The sequence below is a fragment of the Sprattus sprattus genome (genome assembly GCF_963457725.1).
Source record: "Sprattus sprattus genome assembly, chromosome: 15".
NCBI classification, from domain to species: Eukaryota; Metazoa; Chordata; class Actinopteri; order Clupeiformes; family Clupeidae; genus Sprattus; species Sprattus sprattus.
In genome coordinates, this window is record NC_137913.1 from 31,495,991 (window position 1) to 31,515,990 (window position 20,000).

Sequence of the window (20,000 nt, forward strand, 5' to 3'; positions counted from 1 at the left end):
AGAGAGTGTGAGTACCACACCATGGTTAGTCTGGGAGTGAGAGTGAGAGAGTGAGTACCACACCATGGTTAGTCTGGGAGTGAGAGAGAGAGTGAGTACCACACCATGGTTAGTCTGGGAGTGAGAGAGTGAGAGAGTACCACACCATGGTTAGTCTGGGAGTGAGAGAGTGAGTGAGTACCACACCATGGTTAGTCTGGGAGTGAGAGAGTGAGAGAGTACCACACCATGGTTAGTCTGGGAGTGAGAGAGTGAGTGAGTACCACACCATGGTTAGTCTGGGAGTGAGAGAGAGAGAGTGAGTACCACACCATGGTTAGTCTGGGAGTGAGAGAGAGAGAGTGAGTACCACACCATGGTTAGTCTTGGAGTGAGAGTGAGAGAGTGAGTACCACACCATGGTTAGTCTGGGAGTGAGAGTGAGAGAGTGAGTACCACACCATGGTTAGTCTGGGAGTGAGAGAGTGAGTACCACACCATGGTTAGTCTGGGAGTGAGTGAGAGAGTGAGTACCACACCATGGTTAGTCTGGGAGTGAGAGAGAGAGAGTGAGTACCACACCATGGTTAGTCTTGGAGTGAGAGTGAGAGAGTGAGTACCACACCATGGTTAGTCTTGGAGTGAGAGTGAGAGAGTGAGTACCACACCATGGTTAGTCTGGGAGTGAGAGTGAGAGAGTGAGTACCACACCATGGTTAGTCTGGGAGTGAGTGAGAGAGTGAGTACCACACCATGGTTAGTCTGGGAGTGAGAGAGTGAGAGAGTGAGTGAGTACCACACCATGGTTAGTCTGGGAGTGAGAGAGTGAGAGAGTGAGTGAGTACCACACCATGGTTAGTCTGGGAGTGAGAGAGTGAGAGAGTGAGTGAGTACCACACCATGGTTAGTCTGGGAGTGAGAGTGAGAGAGTGAGTACCACACCATGGTTAGTCTGGGAGTAAAGGAGTGACTCAGGAGTATCTCACCATATCTTACCTCACTACAGTCAGTCAGAGAGTGAGATACGGAGTGACTGAAGACCTCATAATTCATCCAGGTCATGAGGGAGAACCTCATCAAGGTTGTCAGAGACAGAGTGAGAGAGTGAGTGACTGAGGAAGTATCTCAGAACCTAAAAAAGAAGATGTCCATAGTTTTTTTTGTAGGAGGGCGTGTGACTGCTTTCAAGGAGAGAAATAATCTGATTGACTAGTATGCCAGCATGGGATTGTTTGGTGAGGATATGTCATGTGACTGCTCTCTCACGCGGCAGTAACATAGATTATGAGGTGTGTAACCTAGGGGACAGGAGAAGGCAACCTTAATCTTACAAGATGTTACAGCGGAATGTGTGTGTGTGTGTGTGTGTGTGTGTGTGTGTGTGTGTGTGTGTGTGTGTGTGTGTGTGTATGTATGTCTGTGTCTGTGTCTGTGTCTGTGTGTCTGTGTCTGTGTGTGTGGCTGTGTGTTTGTGAATGTGTGTGTGTGTGTGTGTGTGTGGCTGTGTGTGTGGCTGTGTGTTTGTGAATGTGTGTGTGTGTGTGTGTGTGGCTGTGTGTGTAGCTGTGTGTTTGTGAATGTGTGTGAGTGTGTGTGTGTGTGTGTGTGTGTGGCTGTGTGTTTGTGAATGTGTGTGAATGTGTGTGTGTGTGGCTGTGTGTGTGGCTGTGTGTTTGTGAATGTGTGTGTGTTCAAGAGAATGAGACAGTGAGAAAGAGAGTCAGAGCAAAGAAGGAAGAATCGGGTAGGACAGGGTGAATTAGTGAGTGAGTGGGTGAAAGGTGTGAATGAGTGAGACAGAGGGAGAGAGAGAAAGAGAGGGAGAGAGAGAGGAAGTGAAAGAGTGATTGAGTGAATAATTGAGCAAAACAGAGAGAGAGAGACAGATTTATTTTGTATTATTATTATTATTATTATTCTTTTATATTAATTGTGATTGTACATTTTATGTAAACATGCTTTGGCAACATGGTATTGTATGCAGTCAGAGAGAGAGAGAGAGAGAGAGAGAGAGAGAGAGAGAGAGAGAGAGAGAGAGAGAGAGAGAGAGAGAGAGAGAGAGAGAGAGAGAGAGAGAGAGAGAGAGAGAGAGAGAGAGAGAGAGAGAGAGAGAGGGGCAGAGTGTCTGTAACATCTGAGATGAGGTTGGCCAGTCCTGGGATAGAGAGTGATCTACTGACTTGTCCACTCCCTTAAATGGGCCTGACCATTGCTTTTCAGCTCACTGCTAACACCACCTAACACACTAGATTGCCCCACTGCATTGCCTAATACCCCCCCCCCACACACACACACACACACAGGGGCGGTTTTAGCAAATAGGAGGGGCGGAGATCCCATTTTGTTATGGGGGGGGGACAATTCATGGTAAAATTTCAGAGAGTAATTACTGGGGGGGGGGGACACACACAAAAGTTGCTGTCTGGCCCTATCGCCCTCTCTCTCTCGCGCGTTTGCTACCATGCAGGACTAGACAGCTAGCTAACACGTTTCTTTGCAAAATAAATTCATTTCAAATGAATCCACAAATTTTGTTTTGTTTGAGTTTACTGAAGTTATCAGCATGCAAATATTCATACAGGATGTTTGATTTTGTAAAACTGTCTTGAACAGACAGAAACAAAGAGACACATACAAACTTGTGGCATAAAGGTAGCATGATACCACAAGAGCTAGCATAGCAACTTAGCTGCTAAATACAGAATTCTCTTCTAACATTTACAGATATTCAACGTAATTTTTAAATTCTCTAAACGGCATTAAATGTACTTACACAAAATATCTACTCACAGACAAACAATGTAAAAAGTTCAAACGCTAATAAAAGCTCGTCAAGGAGGAATTCAGGTGCATGTAAATTAATGTCTTCTCCATTGAATTCCACCAAAGCTATATCCACGTTCTTGAGTTTAGTGCTTATTTATTTATTCAATGCCATTTGCAGTGTTCGTGTAGTGCTTTTATTTATGTTAGAACATCACGATGCCTTGCAGAATCATGACTTTAAATGTGAAACGTAATTGTTTATGATACAAATATTCTCGTTTTTATTGTAATCATAATTATTTAAATCCGAGGATGTTGTAGATGTGAACGCAATCACCAACGATTTCTCATAAATTCAGCCCTTAAGAACATGGGATTTCAACTTTCATGAATGCCAGAATGTCCTTAACTGCGTTTGAGAATGAGATCCTATGTCTGTCAACCTCTTTACATATCGTGTAGCAAAACAGATATATATATACAGTATATATATATATATATACACTACCGTTCAAAAGTTTGGGGTCACCCAGACAATTTCATGTTTTCCATGAAAACTCACACTTGTATTTATCAAATGAGTTGCAAAATGAATAGAGAATATAGACTCTTCCAGCATCCTTTCACCTGTTCTGCATCTCACAAATGTTCTTCTGTATGATCCAAACACCTCAAACTTTAAATTCATCCAGAACACTTTTTTTCCAATCTTCCTGTCCAACTTCTGTGTTATTTTGCCCATATCAATCTTTTCTTTTTGTTGGCCAGTCTCAGATATAGCTTTTTCTTTGCCACTCTGCCTATAAGGCCAGCATCCCAGTCGCCTCTCCACTGTAGAAGGTGACACTGGCGTTTTGCGGGTACCATTTAAAAAGCTGCCAGTTGAGGACCTGTGAGGCGTCTTTTCTTAATCTAGACACTCTAATATACTTGTCTTCTTGCTGAGTTATGCACCGGGGCCTCCCACTTCTCTTTCTACTCTGGTTAAAGCCCGTTTTTGAAAAAAACAGTGCTTTTCTTAAAAAAAAATAAAGGACATTTCTAAGTGACCCCAAACTTTTGAACGGTAGTGTATAGAGAGAGAGAAAGAGAGAGAGAGAGAGAGAGAGAGAGAGAGAGAGAGGGGCAGAGTGTCTGTAACATGTGAGATGAGGTTGGCCAGTCCTGGGATAGAGAGTGATCTACTGACTTGTCCACTCCCTTAAATGGGCCTGACCATTGCGTCAGCTCACTGCTAACACCACCTAACACACTAGATTGCCCCACTGCATTGCCTAATACACACACACACACACACGTACACACACATAAACACACACACACAGGGGTGGTTTTAGCAATTGTGAGCCCCCCCCCCCCAGTCCTCCCCACCAAAGCACCAATCCCCTTCAACCCCACACCCACCTAGACACACACACACACACACTTAATGAACAATATTTTATGAAACTGACATTTCTTGTGAACAGTTGACTTTAACAACTAAACAATTGTACATTATTTGAATTATGAGGCTTTGAGTGCAGTGTAATAGTGTAACTTTTTGATTACCTTATCAAAATAATGTAACTTGTTACATTCGATTAATTCTTTATACTTCTAATGAATGTTTTCAACTGAAAGTTCCAAATTTGTACAGGTCCTGTTTTAACTATTTCAATTCTCTCTGATAATTTGTCAGGCCATAATGCTGGGTCTTCACTGATCACTGTATGCCATTGCTGTTACTGGCATTGGTGACATCACTGCTGTCGTTATCATCCAGCTGTGCTTGAGCAGTGATGATAACCATGGCAGTATCATCCGTGTTGTCAGTGCAGGTGTCAGTGTGCCGGATATGGGCAGCTGTGGCATAGACATCTATATATGACTTATGAGCTGTACATGATGGCCATTTGTAGAAGCAAGGCGACAGTGTTAGTTGGTCCTATAGTAGCTGTTTGTCTGCTGCTGCTAGCATTAGCTTAACTTGGCTCAGCAGCACTTGGAACATTATCAGATGACATTGAAACATTATAAGAAATTTCTTCCACTTCCACGGACAAATTCTTGATTGGAAATATTTTATTACCTTAGGTAATTTCTCCCTGAACTTCTCATCCTCTCTTTTCCTCTATTTTCTTACTGCGACTAAGAAATCTTTTCATGTAAAAATCTCATTCTTACGACATTGTTATAGCTACATACAGGGTCCGGCGTTCCCATCTGTGCAGCCTGTGTTTATATGCATTAGTATGTGGGGAGGGGAGGAGAGAGTGGGCAGCCATGAGTGGAGGAAGGGAAGGAGGAGTAATGGGGAGTTGGAGAGGAGATCTTAATATGAAGGAGAAGAGAGGAGAGTAGAAGAGAGAAGCGCATAATATGAAGGAGAAGAGAGGAGAGGAGAAGAGAGGAGAGCTTAGTATTAAGGAGAAGAGAGGAGAGGAGAAGAGAGGAGAAGAGAGGAGAGGAGCGCTTAGTGTGAAGGAGAAGAGAAGAGAGGAGCGCTTAATATGAAGGAGAAGAGAGGAGAGGAGAAGAGAGGAGAGCTTAGTATTAAGGAGAAGAGAAGAGGAAAGGAGCGCTTAATATGAAGGAGAAGAGAGGAGAGGAGAAGAGAGGAGCGCTTAATATGAAGGAGAAGAGAGGAGCGCTTAATATGAAGGAGAAGAGAGGAGAGGAGAAGAGAGGAGCGCTTAATATGAAGGAGAAGAGAGGAGAGCTTAATATGAAGGAGAAGAGAGGAGAGGAGAAGAGAGGAGTGCTTAATATGAAGGAGAAGAGAGGAGAGGAAAGGAGAAGAGAGGAGAAGAGAGGAGATCTTAATATGAAGGAGAAGAGAGGAGAGGAGAGAAGCGCATAATATGAAGGGACAATAGGAATAGCAAAAGCAATCAGGAGGAAATGATTTGATTGGACATGCGTGAGCTGAACTAAGGCCGTGAGACCCTCCTTGCTGTCAGCTGTATTTCTTGATTCCTCTGTACAGTGACATGAATCCAAGCTGTACAGGCGATTGTATTAATGAATGCATTTAATCACAGTAAATCCTGTCTCACTTTGATTTGTGAAGCTGTGTTCTCAAACGACTTTGACCCTGGAAGGTGCTTTCTAAAGAGCTGAAATGAAAAGATGAGGCAGGAGTACTCAGGTGAAGCCTGCGTCTGTGTGTGGTGGGGCAGCTATGTGTGTGGTGGGGCAGCTCTGTGTGTGTGTGGGGCAGCTATATGTGTAGTGGGGCAGTTATGTGTGTGTGTAGTGGGGCAGCTCTGTGTGTAGTGGGGCAGCTCTGTGTGTGTGTGGTGGGGCAGCTCTGTGTGTGGTGGGGCAGCTCTGTGTGTGTGTGGTGGGGCAGCTCTGTGTGTGTGTGGTGGGGCAGCTCTGTGTGTGGTGGGGCAGCTATATGTGTAGTGGGGCAGTTATGTGTGTGTGTGGTGGGGCAGCTCTGTGTGTAGTGGGGCAATTATGTGTGTGTGTAGTGGGGCAGCTCTGTGTGTGTGTAGTGGGGCAGCTCTGTGTGTGTGTGTGGGGCAGCTCTGTGTGTGTGTGTGGGGCAGCTCTGTGTGTGTGTGTGGGGCAGCTGTGTGTGTGTGTGTAGTGGGGCAGCTCTGTGTGTAGTGGGGCAGCTCTGTGTGTGTGTGGTGGGGCAGCTCTGTGTGTGTGTGGTGGGGCAGCTCTGTGTGTGTGTGGGGCTGATCAGTGTGTGTGTGTGGGGCTGATTAGTGTGTGTGTAGTGGGGCAGCTCTGTGTGTGTGTGGTGGGGCTGATCAGTGTGTGTGTAGTGGGGCAGCTCTGTGTGTGTGTGGTGGGGCTGATCAGTGTGTGTGTAGTGGGGCAGCTCTGTGTGTGTGTGGTGGGGCAGCTCTGTGTGTGTGTGGGGCTGATTAGTGTGTGTGTAGTGGGGCAGCTCTGTGTGTGTGTGGTGGGGCTGATCAGTGTGTGTGTAGTGGGGCAGCTCTGTGTGTGTGTGGTGGGGCTGATCAGTGTGTGTGTGTGTGGGGCAGCTCTGTGTGTCCTCGGACAGAAGCGCAGAGAAACACCACTGAAGCTCCAGAGCATCCATGATAGGAGGTCTGGCATTAAAAGCTCTCCCAGAGCCAAGGGGGCGGGCTGCTGTCACGCTGGGGGATGATTGGGTGTCGGAGGGGGTCAAAGTTGAGCGCCATGGGGACGGGAGTGACATCAGAGTTTCTGTGGAAATGGAAGGGAGGGGTCTTTGACGCACAGGGCGAAAACAAAACAGAGTGTCTCTGGGCAACCTGTGAAATACCGAATGACTGAATGCAAAATGTGAACAGAGAGTATCATTCCACAGAAGAGGATTATGGGTAAATACAGGTTATGTAGATTCAAAGAGAACCTAAATGTTCAAAAGACCAGAAATATCTGTGGCAGATCAGCGCCAGCTCATATGGTCAACACATGTGGCAGGTCATTTAGAATATCATGAAGTTGTATTGCATTAGCATTCACAGGCTTCAGTTTTTGAAAGAGAGAATCATATTCAATATGTAAATAGAAGGTAAGTAAAATGACTAACAAGAAATGAAATACGCACTTAATGAGCACTTTTTAAAGTCTGTTTTCAGTTCTTTTATCTCAATCTGTTACCTATCTCTGTATCTTTATGTAGATTTGAGTCCATTCGTGTATAGAGTGTTTATTTTTCCTGGCAAGTCTGAAGCCTGTAAATGCTGATGTTTTTCACAACAGGATGCCTTAGATTTGGACTTGATGCTTTGACTCTGCCACATAGCCTGACCTCCAGGTGACCTCAGCGTGACCTCTGACCCTTCCTATCTCCTCTGTGATAGGTGGATAAGCTGGAGGAGGCAGACAGTCAGAGAACTAAAGAGGAAGAGGTTCAGGAGCCCGATCCCATGGCCTATGGTGAGGTTAGGGTTTTTATTTGTGTGTGTGTGTGTGTGTGTGTGTGTGTGTGTGTGTGTGTGTGTGTGTGTGCGCGTGTGTGTGGAGGGGGGGGGTGTGTGTGTGTGTGTGCAAGAAAGAGAGAAACAGAGAGAGAGAGAGAGAGAGAGAGATTCTGTATTTGCCTGGGAGACAAGAGAATAACTGTTCAGGAAAGTACATGTAGCAACTCAAACTATTAAAGTTTCACGTAGTTGTCTCTACAAATATTACACTGACACAAATGGAGAGGTACCTTTGTAGGCTAAATCTATCTTCATTTACATAATCCCCGTATTGGTGTACATCATTTTCTGTGTGTGTGTGTGTGTGTGTGTGTGTGTGTGTGTTTGTGTCTCCACAGGTCAGCAGCTGATGCTTGCGGGTGGCCCCACTCCCATAGCCCCTCAGCCTGGTTACCCAGGTTACGGTTACACCACGCCAGGATACGCCCCGCCCACCTATGGGTTCAATGTCCAGCCTTAAACCCCACCCCGTTACCTATCATACCCCTCCCACCCCTGCGCTGTGAATCCTGGGAAATGTATGCCTGTGAGATACCTCTGGATCCTCACCCCGTGTTAACCGCACAGCATGAAGACCACTGCACCCCAGCAGCATCAGCAGCAGAAGAGCTGGTGCAGAGCGCTCATTGAACACTAGAGGCCACTGTAGCATCTACCCCGCTTCACTCTGTGTACACTATCACTGTCCCAGTGTCAGATAGCAGCTTTCTAAGACAGAAAAAAAGACATTATATTTTTAGAAGAAAAAATTAAAAACGAAAAAGTGAAGAGAGTTTTACACAGCACTGTTCAAAGTCGTCGACTGCATGGACACAGGACAGTTGTTGCCACGACAAAAAGGGAGCGTTGGCACGGAAACGCATGCATGCATTTTTCTGAAGCGCTGTAGAAGCACTCCCTCTGACTACTCTGTGGCTAGCATCTGTCCCGCGTCTCTGTTCTACCTGTTGGAAAGTCTTTAAGATGAACGCATGGCATCACAGACAATGAGTTGGACACAATGGACATTGACAATCACAGGTCTTTGTATGTCTCCCCCTCAGTGGCAGGAAGTGCGTCCAGAATGACCCGGAAGTGGGTGGGGGCAGAGGACAGTGAGGAAGAGCTGCTGGATTGGGGAGAGATGAAGTGTGTTTACAGCGATACATTTGTGTTATTGTTTTTCTTTCAGTCTTTTCATTTGTGTTGTTTGTCTTTCTGCCTGCATGCGCTAGGCTATCGCTCTAAGGGAGTCGCAATGCATCTAGAGCACAAACCCACAGACGCAGTGCTAATTTGTGCAACCTCAGATACAACCCTCTATCTCAGATAGCTATGTACAACCTCATCTCAGTGGGGGAGAAACACGAAATCAACACTCTATGGTACTCATACTTATTTAAAACAAACAAACAAACATTTAGAAATGTATTTCCATCTATCATTTCTCTTCTGATGAAATCATTGAATGGACTGAAGTACATTGCATACATGCAGATGAAATAATAATAACAGCTATAGTATCATGTTGGTACCTCTAATTAGTATCCATGTAAGCCCAGTATTATGACTAGCCATATGCATTGTCATGAGTGTAGCCTATGTCATAGTCTTACAAACATATTACTTTTTTTTGTAGAAAATTATGTCAAAATAAAATAAAAAAAAATAAAAACATATACAGAGGAACATGGAGGCCAAGACAGGTGTGTATTGAAGCAATCTTTTTGGGTTGCTAGGTTACAAGGAATAATCTGGGGGGAAGCGAAAGGGCGTTACTGCTCATGTGCGACAGTGTGTGAGTGGTTTTCGTTTTGTGTGTGTCCGTTCCTGCTGTGCTGAATGTCCAGGCGGATGAATAAAGTTTACACACATTCACACATGAAACATGTTCCCCCTGTGTCTTTATTTCAATGTAGCTCTGTTTAAGGTGGAAACGTTGAAGTATGTCAAATTCAAAGTTGCCTTATTAGGGTGACAGTATTTGGCAAAGCACATATAACAATAAAACAACACATTCAACACGTTGAACATTGAGGGGAAAAAAAAGAGAACGAATGTACAATAATACAGTAATTATAATATAGTAAGACTAACATGAAGTCATATAAACTCACACCACACACATTACATACATTGAGCTTAAAACATTCTGCATTTAACTGTATCAACTCAGTATTTAGTATTAATTCAGTGTGCAAATGAGAACATGCCATGTAACTCAGTCATCTATCATACCCATTTAAGTTATGTTGATCTTGCGACTTTTATAGATGTCTCTTTTAGTATGTCACTGTAAATACATGTAGCTTACTAACTTGCCATGTAGCTTACTAACTTTCATGCTCATGCCTATCCTATATCATAGTTTATAGCTCACTCTTTGTGGCTATCTGGGGGTTTCTGAAGTTGATGCACACAGACCTTTTATATTGATTAATATGAAACTCTTTGCCAGACACAGTTTGAGCGGCGGATGCTTTGACGAAGTTACAATACCCGCAACATTGTGTGGGGGAAAACAAATACAAAACACTAGCTTTATTGTGGAGGAGGCAAGTCTTTATTTATAGACTTCGGTTAACTAGACAATTTCTGAAAACCATGATTATCACCAGTGAAAACTGTCTAAGGTCGAAACCTGTATACATTTGTAACCCTCTCACATCCAGAAGGGCGGGCCCGTCATTGTTGGTCTTATGCAAATTTAGTATTTGGATTTCGCTTGGCGATGTAGGCCCTACAGTTGAATACAACCAATTCGCCTTTGATAAAAAAAACTTACAAAGATGTTGGGAAACATTAGTCACGCTCAAGAATGGGGTTTCGAAGAATCGAAAGGCGCGCCAGTCCACCTTAAATAGTTTTGTTTCTCTAGGATGTGACGCTTTTGATAGATTGGGCGAGAGGGAGAGAAAGAGAGAGAGCCGCCCCGCCCTGTTTGTGAAAGGGGACGGCAAAAGCTCGCTGAATCGTGGCGTTTTGCTGTGTCGGATAGGATAGGCTGGTCCGCTCTCGCCTGTCAAACGCCTGCACATCCTCCGATCACGGCTGATGTTTCGCCACCCTCAGTGAAACTGTAGCGCTATTTAAAACGCCCATCGCGCCACTGTCACAGTGTTGCACAGTGAGACTGTCAAAATTGCGGGGCGGACTTGCGTGATAACACTTTACTTTTAAAACTGACATTGCACATACTGTGCGAACTTAAACATGTCTGAAAATATTACATTTGTCAGCCCTTTTCACCGACCTCGTGCCTTGGCAGCAGCCGCTCCCGCTGGTAAAGCCAAACTAACGCACCCTGGCAAGGCGATTTTGGCAGGTAAGTTCCGTGATTTTTGCTTCCTAGCTTTTAAACAGGTATAATATCGCATGTGCGAGTCTCAACAGTGAACACCTGTTTCATGATCAGCCTTTGTGGTGGCATAACTTCTGAACATACATCCACGTCCGCGACTTGGTCCATTACCTTCTTGGAAGTTGGTGTGTAGTGTTCGAAACTGACCTGTCAGCTCGCTTCTCGAATGTTGCTGGCTAATGATGAATCGGATTGATGCGCGTAGCTCGTAGTTCGCTTGGACTCAGTAGCCAAGCTCATCTCAGTGCAGTTGACAAGAGCGTGAAAAGGGATGTTTTAAGTTACAACACGTCACTGATCGGTGAGGTTAGAAAGGATAATCTACAATGTATCTTAAACATCAAAAGAGAACGGTCAAAGTTCATGCGACAGTGCTACAGTGCTTAAAACGTTTATACTCCCACACCTCCTTCTTATAGCCTATTTTAGTAAATGATATGCATTGGACCAATTATGTTTATGAGCTTCCTTGTCATTCCAGTTTGGGGAGCTTTTCTCTCGAAGTGACAGGCTCCAAATGCCCAGTCTTGACTAATTGCAAGTTTGCCACATTCCTTTGAGCTCCGCTGGTTCCAGTAATTAGGAAGTTGACGTAAAGCTGCCTGTCTTATACACTGAGCACATTTAAAGAGGATCTATGTGTGGAAAAAGTATGTTCGCGCACTTTGTGGCGTGGCTGTCATGGGTTTCACGTCTCTCTTCTTCTACTGTGTAAGACTTTGTGTTAGATTTTATGCAGACTAAGGATGACCAGGTGTCCCGCTTTGCCTAGTAGCCTACAACACATTATTTTGACCCTCCGTCTGCATCACGCATTTGATTTTTAATTGTCAGAAATAAGACTACATGGATGCGTTCTTTTACCCACCCTGCACATCAGCCACTTATGCCGTTGCAGCATAGTGTCTACTCTATTTAATATCGCTACGTCAAAAGCACCAGGCTCATACAAATGCAACATTACCATGTTTCTCCAAAAGCCTGGCTGTCATTCAGAGGCTAAGTGAATGCGGTCATCAAGTGCCTGTGACGGTCAATGTGACGGACAAACACACTGTGCTGACGTGTTGCCGGTGAACTCTGCTACTTCAGAAAAAGGTAAAAGCTTCCAGGCAACATAATGGCTCATCATAGCTTTCATAGGCCTATAGCGAAGGCGGTAGCCTCTATGTTTGATGGCATATAGCTGGTGTGCTGAGGAATAGACTAGAGGGGCCGAAAGGAAGAATACATATTTTCAATTAGATAGACACTATGTCTAAGTTACCTCTCAGTGTTGGTAATATGTCCCACATTGTCCTACAGCAACTTACTTGTACACCTACGTATGTTCAGTTTGCATCTGGTCACCCTATGCAGACTAGACTACTCATCATTCTTCAGTTAGACATACCACCTACTATAGGGGAGCTAAACACACCTGCAATCCATGTATGACAGTAACACACCCATGTTAACACTTTTTTTTTTTTGTTAACACTTTTCTGATAGGTCTATCCAGAATGTTTATTGGGCTTTTAAATCCAAGCATGGAATCGTAGTAGTTGCGTATTCTTCACACTGTTGGATGTATCTGTCATTTTCACAGTTCTTTACCACATACCACACTGTCAGGTGCATTGGGGGTCAGCAGCTGGCCCCGGTGCAGGGTGGTCAAACCGAAACCTCACTTAACCAGAACGCATGGTGATGTCAATAGAGAATGGGAGAAGTGTTTTCAAGCACGCTGCTCTAAAATGCCCAGCAACAGCGAAATGCTGTGCACATTTGAATGCTACACTTATATTAGTATTATGCCACTGGCAGTCTTAAAAGAAATAGATTACTGTACGTTATAGGAAATTAGAGGAAATTGCAAGGACTATGAATGGGCTGAATATTCAATGAAAGATGATCGAATGCATTAGCATATAACTTGACTTTAACCACAACAGATGATAAACATTGTTGGTGACAGTTCACCATGACACAGAAATACAACGTTGTGATGGCTACATAGGCCTTGGCCAAGTAAACACTAAACACACATGCAATGGATGCTCAACTACTGCTTGCTCTTCCCTGTTCTTACCTTTTTTTTCCTAAGGTTTGCTTTTTGTTTTCCAGCTGCTTCTTTTAATTTTAGTTTTTTTTTTTTAAACTCAATCTTATGTTTTTAGGCTTCTTGTACTCCATTGCATCTTGACTCGCAGTAGCAATTTGTAGAAATGTAGCGAACTCAAGTTCAACGTTCTGTTTCTGCCAGACAGTACACATTTTTGTAATTACCATGTCCCAGAATTCCTTGCGCCCACAGTTTTGAACATGAAAACGAAAATGTAATGTAGAACTTTAAGCCAAGAGTTCACACAAATATCTATGCATAGCTGTTATATCCTATTGTGTTATTTATTCGGTCAGTGACATCAAGAACTCAAGCCCATTACACAGATGACTCCATATATGCTTTAAGGGCCTGGCTACTCCGATAATTAACTCATGTCAATGAGCACTCAGTGAACTGCATTATTGGCGCTTTGACACCTAATGTGAAAATAGTTTTTACAGTAGTTTTCATTGATTCATAGGATTTTTTTTCTGATGGCAAACACTACATAAAGTCATCCACTGTATTTATTGAAAAAGGCAAAAGTGCATACACACATATACACACACATTATATACACAGACCCACACTATTGTTGTTATTGCTGCTTGGAGACCTTCTTCAGCTTTCACTCCAGTGCTTCAGACAGCTGGATAAGAGCTAGGTAGATGCTATCCCATAAAGCATCTCTGTTTCTTTCACTGTTGTTTTTATAAACTAATGCTGCTTGGATACCTTCAGCAGCTTTACTCCAGTGCTTCAGACAGCTGGAGAAGATCTGGGTGAATGCTATCCCATAAAGCATCTCTCTCTCTGTTGCTCTCTACTTCTCCCGCTCTTCTTCTATCCCTCCTCTTCCCTCCTCCCTATGTCTCTCTCTCTCTCTCTCTCTCTCTCGGTGTGTCTAAATTTAAAAACTGAAATTACCTCTAGATTATGGCGTTGTGTTGCTGAAAACAGACCAAGCCGCAAGCTCCACTCTTTCATTTTACGGCGGTTGTAGTGGTGCAGTCAGCTCAGACAGCACCGCCTGGCCTATTCCTCCGTTCCTTTATCCTGCTACACACTGTCACTACTCCAGGTCTTTATCCTGCTACACACTGTCACTACTCCAGGTCTTTATCCTGCTACACACTGTCACTACTCCAGGTCTTTATTCTGCTACACACTGTCACTACTCCAGGCTGGCTCTTTATCCTGCTACACACTGTCACTACTCCAGGCTGGCTCTTTATCCTGCTACACACTGTCACTACTCCAGGTCTTTATCCTGCTACACACTGTCACTACTCCAGGCTCTTTATACTGCTACACACTGTCACTACTCCAGGTCTTTATCCTGCTACACACACTGTCACTACTCCAGGCTGGGTCTTTATCCTGCTACACACTGTCACTACTCCAGGTCTTTATCCTGCTACACACTGTCACTACTCCAGGCTGGCTCTTTATCCTTCTACACACTGTCACTACTCCAGGCTGGCTCTTTATCCTGCTACACACTGTCACTACTCCAGGTCTTTATCCTGCTACACACTGTCACTACTCCAGGCTCAAGCTTGAAATTGCCCCTGTCAGGCTACAAGCCGCATCCAGGTATTATGCTTTTTGGCTCGGTGATCAGCTAAGTGCATTTTATGTAAGGACATTACCAAGAGATACTCTGTCACACACACACACATACACCCACACACACACACACACACACGCGCGCGCACAAACGCACAGACAATCCTGCTTCAGCAGAAAGCACTCTGTGGTTTCATTTAAGACTTAGTGGATGGTTCTAAGCGCAAGCACTGTTTTACATTACTGTGTTCCAAAGGTTCTAGGACTTGGGAATGTGTTTATAGGCCTATCAGTGGTTCTAGAAGGTTCTATGCAAGGTGTAGAAAAAGTGTCATAGTGATGGAAGCTAAGCCACATACATTGGGTTAGTTTGCTTACAGGGGGTGACACAGAGGTGAGTGTTTGTGCAATACACCATGTGACTACCCCAGAACATATGGACACACACAGACAGTCACACATACACAAACACATTCTTGCACATACTGTACATTCTTTCCCTCTTTCTCTTCCCCTCCTGCCCTCTCTCTTGCTCTCTTTCACACACATACACACAGACACACACACACACACACACACACACACACAAATACACACACACACACACACACACACACACACACACATATACACACATAACCACATTCCTGTGGACCCTTGAGTGAATGTATGTCTTAGTGAGTGTGATATGGCTCTGTGTGGGTGTGGTTGCCAGTGCTAAGTGATGAAGATGTGATGGCTTCAGACCAGAGACCATTGTAATTATTCACACATTAAACAGGCCATGATGGAAGAGCATGCGTTTAAACTAGCCAGTCAGGTCTCAACCAACCAGTCAGGTCTCAGTCTCACTCACAGACACACTCAATCACTACTCCCTCTGTCTTACACACACATTGTTTCTCTTTCTCTCTTTGTCTTAACACACACACACAAACGCACACACACAAACACTCACACACACACACACACACACACACACACACACACACACACACAAACACTCACACACACACACACACACACACACACACACAAACACTCACACACACACACACACACACACACACACACACACACACACACACGAGATTTTCTTTCCTCACACATGTTTAGCAGCACAGAGTTGGCATGAAAGAGAGGTCTGTCTACAATCTCATAATCTTAGAGTGCAAAGGTGCAGTTTAAATCCCCCCCCCCCTCTTTTTCTTAATCACACACATACACACACCGCAACCCCCCCACCCCCCCAACCACACACATGCACACACACCACACACAATGCACACCACACACACACATGCACACACAATGCACACCACATGCGACACACACACATGCACACACACACATACACACACATGCTTTCTCTCAAATTATATCTGTAGTGTACCCACTATCCTCTGTTTCACCTGGATGGAGAATGGTAAAGGCAGCCATGTTAGTCCTGGATAGATGGATACATACACACACACACACACACACACACACACACACACATTCATGGATACACACATATTTCCCTCTGGTGATCCCTCTCTCTGTCTCTCTTCCCCCCCACCCTTTCTCTCTCTCTTACTTTTCTTCCAGCTATCCCTTTCTTTCTTTCTTTTGTTTGTTTGTTCATTATTTCTCTCTTCCACTCCCTCTCTCTCGCTCTCTCTATCTTGAGTAAGTGGCCCTGCAGGCTTAGGCTTCTAATGGACTGCTGGACCACACCTCCTGCATCCCATGTCCACTTAGCTCACCGCATATGACCTATGTATGTGTGTGTGTGTGTGTGTGTGTGTGTGTGTTTGTGTGTTTGAGAATCTGGGTTATTTGTGGTGAAAGCATATGAATAGAATATGCAATATCCATTATATCATAATCAATAGATCACTGGATTAGTTTATGATATATATCTTCATTTGGCTTCATACTTCAGGCTGTCTCTCTCTTTCTCTCTCTCTCTCTCTCTCTCTCTCTCTCTCTCTCTCTCTCTCTCTGTCTCTAGGACAGTCATTTTGAAAGGTTTCTGAGGGCTTGTCTCGCAGAAAAAGCAGTCTACTCAGGAGAGCAGTCACATAATGCGGTGCTCACATACACACACACACACACACACACACACACACACGGTGCAATAGTGCCCAATGCCCATAGTAGTATACAACGTTTGATTTCTGTGCTGTCTGTGGTTGTCTCGCTATTCTATAACTGACAAAATCACCCACTGCTCTGTGTTTGTGTGTGTGTGTGTGTGTGTGTGTGTGTGTGTGTGTGTATTTGAAACATTGCTTATTTCTCTGCATCTCTGTGTGTTAGATACACAAATCTGCAGGAACTACTGAACATCAAACAAGGACCTATCTCTCTCTCTCTCTCTCTCTCTCTCTCTCTCACACACACACACACACACACACACACACTGCCTTCCCTCATTGAGATGAAAGGAATAATTCATCTGTGGTGCGGGTGTTTATTTAGTGTGTTGGGAGCAGTGCTCGGCACATGGTACTTACAGGGGAAATGAACCAAGACTCTTAAACTCTGAGACTGCAGCGTGACCCCAGGCCTACTTTATGCCTCATTTCTTTCTTCTCATATCTTTTCCTATCCCCTCTTCTCTTCTTCTCTCATTCATCCCTTATTCTTCCTTTTTATCTCTATAGTCTCTCTATCTCTCTCTCTCGCTATAGTCTATTATTTTCCTCTCTTCTCTTCTTCTTCTTTTTGGTTTGGTTTTTTAGTATGTCTTGATTTTATTTCTGGAATGTTTCCTTTTTTACTTCTCTTCTCTTCTCTTTTTTCTCCTCTCTTCTCTTCTCCTCTCCTTTTTTGTGTGTCTGTGTGTGTTTGTGTTTGCACTCACATAGAGGATGTTTGTCTTTGCTTGTTTAAATAAGGTGTGACTAAATTTTGGATAACTTTAGATAACTCTTAAATAGTAATCCTGCAAAATATACAGGCATGGACAAAAATATTGGCACCCCTGCACTTCTGTCAGATAATGCACCACTATTCCCAGAAAAGTGTTGCAATTACAAATGCTTTTGTATTCACATGTTTATTTACTTAGTTTGCATTGGAAAAACACAAAAAATCTGAGAAATAATGCCAAATCTGACTTTATTCCACATAAAACTCAAAAAAGGGCCGGACAAAATGATTGGCACCCTCAACTTTATAATCGGTAGAACACCCTTAAAAATAAAGAAATACAAATATCTGAAATCAATTGCTTCCTGTAACCATTAATGAGGTGTCTTACACCTTTCTCCTGGAATTTTGGACCACTCTTCTTTTGCCAACTGCTCCAGGTCTCTCACATTTGAAGGGTGCCTTCTCCCAACTACTGATTTGAGATCATGCCCCAGTTGTGCTATGGGATTAAGATCTGGACTCATCTCGGACACTTCAGAACCCTCCAGTGCTTTGTCTTAACCATTTCGGGGTACTTTTTGAAGTGGGTCATTGTCCTGCTGGAAGACCCATGTCCTCTGACGGAGACCCAGTTTTCTGACACTTGGCCCTACATTGCGCCCCAAAATGATTTGGTAGTACTCAGATTTCCTGATGCCATGCACACAGTCAAGGCATCAGGTTCCAGAAGCAGCAAAGCAACCCCAAAACATCGGTCCAGCTCCACCATATTAGCCTGTAGGGACCGTGTTCTTTTCTTTGAATGCCTCATTTCGTTGTCTGTAAACTGCTTTACCAAAAAGCTCTACTTTGGTCTCATCTATCCACAGGACGTTCTCCCAGAATGATTTTGGTTTCCCCAAGAAAGTTTTGTCAAACTCCAGTCTGGCTTTTTTATGTCTCTGTGTCAGCAGTGGGGTCCTCTGGGTCTCCTACCATAGCATCCCATTTCATTCAAATGCCGACGGATAGTGCAAGCTGACACCGTTGTACCCTTTGTCTGCAGGGTAGCTTGAATTTATTTGGAAGTTGTTCTAGGTTATTTATCCACCATTCAAACAATCTTTTATTGCATTCTGTCATCAATTTTTCTCTTCCTTCCACATCCAGGGAGGTTAGTGACAATGCCATGGGCTGTAAACTTGTTGATGACACTGCGCACAGTGGACACAGGAACATTAAGATCTCTGGAGATGGACTTCTCAAATCCTCAGACAATTCTTTGCTCTTCTTTCTTTTCTCCCTGCTCAGTGCGGTATACACAGACACACAACACAAAGGTTGAGTCAACTTTGCTCCATTTTAACTGGTTGCAAATGTGATTTCTATATTACCAGCATCTGTGGCTTGCCACAGGTGAGTTTAAATAAAGATTAAAGGAGCATTACATGCTTAAAATACAATTTTTTCTTATCATTTTGAAAGGGTGTCAATAGTTTTGTCCAGCCCTTTTTTGAGTTTTATGTGGAATAAAGTGAGATTTGGCATTATTTCTCAGTTTTTTGGTGTTTTTCCAATGCAAACTAAGTACCGTAAATCCTCAAATAGTGGCCGGGGCTTGTATTTACTTAGGCTGCACAGCGCACCGGCCTTTATTTGGGGCAGGCTTGTATTAGGGGCAGGACTTTATTTCTTACTTATCTTCTGTTATAGAATTGTATTATTTAAATAATGGGCATAATTGCAGTAGGCTAATATAATTCATTGCATATGCGTTCAACACTTCCTGCACATCGCGTAGCGCTTTAGGTCGGGGTGTCAACGTAAAAAATAAACATCGGAGTTATGGTCTCTCCACTGTCAGTCACGGAGGAAAAGATTTCCAAAGCCTTGAATTTAATAATTTTTCTAGACACTCTATTATGCTTATCGCGGACTGAAAACATTTATTCAACGAGCTGGTTTGATATCCAGCCTAACTTTCTTTCTACCTCCACCTGCTAGTGACTAGTCGTAGCCTATCACATTCGTCTCGGGTCAATGTCAAACTTCTTTGCTGCTTTTTCTCCCGAATGTTCTTCAGCAATCAGCATACACCATCTCTTTGAATTTAATATCAAAGTTACGTAAGTCTACTACTGCTTTATGATCCCTTCTGGAAAAAGTAACCTAGCCAACTAAAACGTTACAGATAAACAACAGTAGGCTATACGATAAGTGCATTTAGGCTAAACATTCGCCTAGTAGTCCTACGTGGGGACATTTCTTTTTTTTATTGCAAACAGCCCATAAGATTAGCCAACAATATTAGGCTATATAATATAATATTGAACATGAGGAGGACATGTATTTGTGAAATGCATTCAATTAAATTGTGATGCCTGTATACTTTGAACCGACGGACTGATGCTGCTAGGCTACAGTAATATAGGCTACTTTATTTTACCCCCGGCTTGTATTCGGGGCCCGGCCTTTATTTGTCCGTATGGACCACGACCCCGGCTAC

The 20,000-nt window shown here is 43.7% G+C and overlaps 2 protein-coding genes across 3 annotated transcripts in view; both read left to right on the forward strand.

The window, feature by feature from the left end:
- cltcl1 (clathrin, heavy chain-like 1) overlaps positions 1-9,524 on the forward strand; it is a 69,658-nt gene extending 60,134 nt beyond the window's left edge. For both annotated transcript variants that reach the window (XM_080852863.1, XM_080852864.1), the window contains exons 31-32: positions 7,539-7,614; positions 7,997-9,524. In XM_080852863.1, the coding sequence (XP_080708989.1) occupies positions 7,539-7,614; positions 7,997-8,118 (198 nt within the window). In that variant the 3' untranslated portion in view covers positions 8,119-9,524. The remainder of the gene's footprint in view (positions 1-7,538; positions 7,615-7,996) is intronic.
- Positions 9,525-10,850: 1,326 nt separating this feature from the next.
- The window catches only part of LOC308376195 (tricarboxylate transport protein B, mitochondrial), a gene marked incomplete at its 5' end in the record, with an annotated part of 33,544 nt that continues 24,394 nt past the window's right edge, over positions 10,851-20,000 (forward strand). The window contains one exon of the mRNA XM_080852483.1: positions 10,851-10,962. Within this exon, the coding sequence (XP_080708609.1) occupies positions 10,851-10,962 (112 nt within the window). The remainder of the gene's footprint in view (positions 10,963-20,000) is intronic.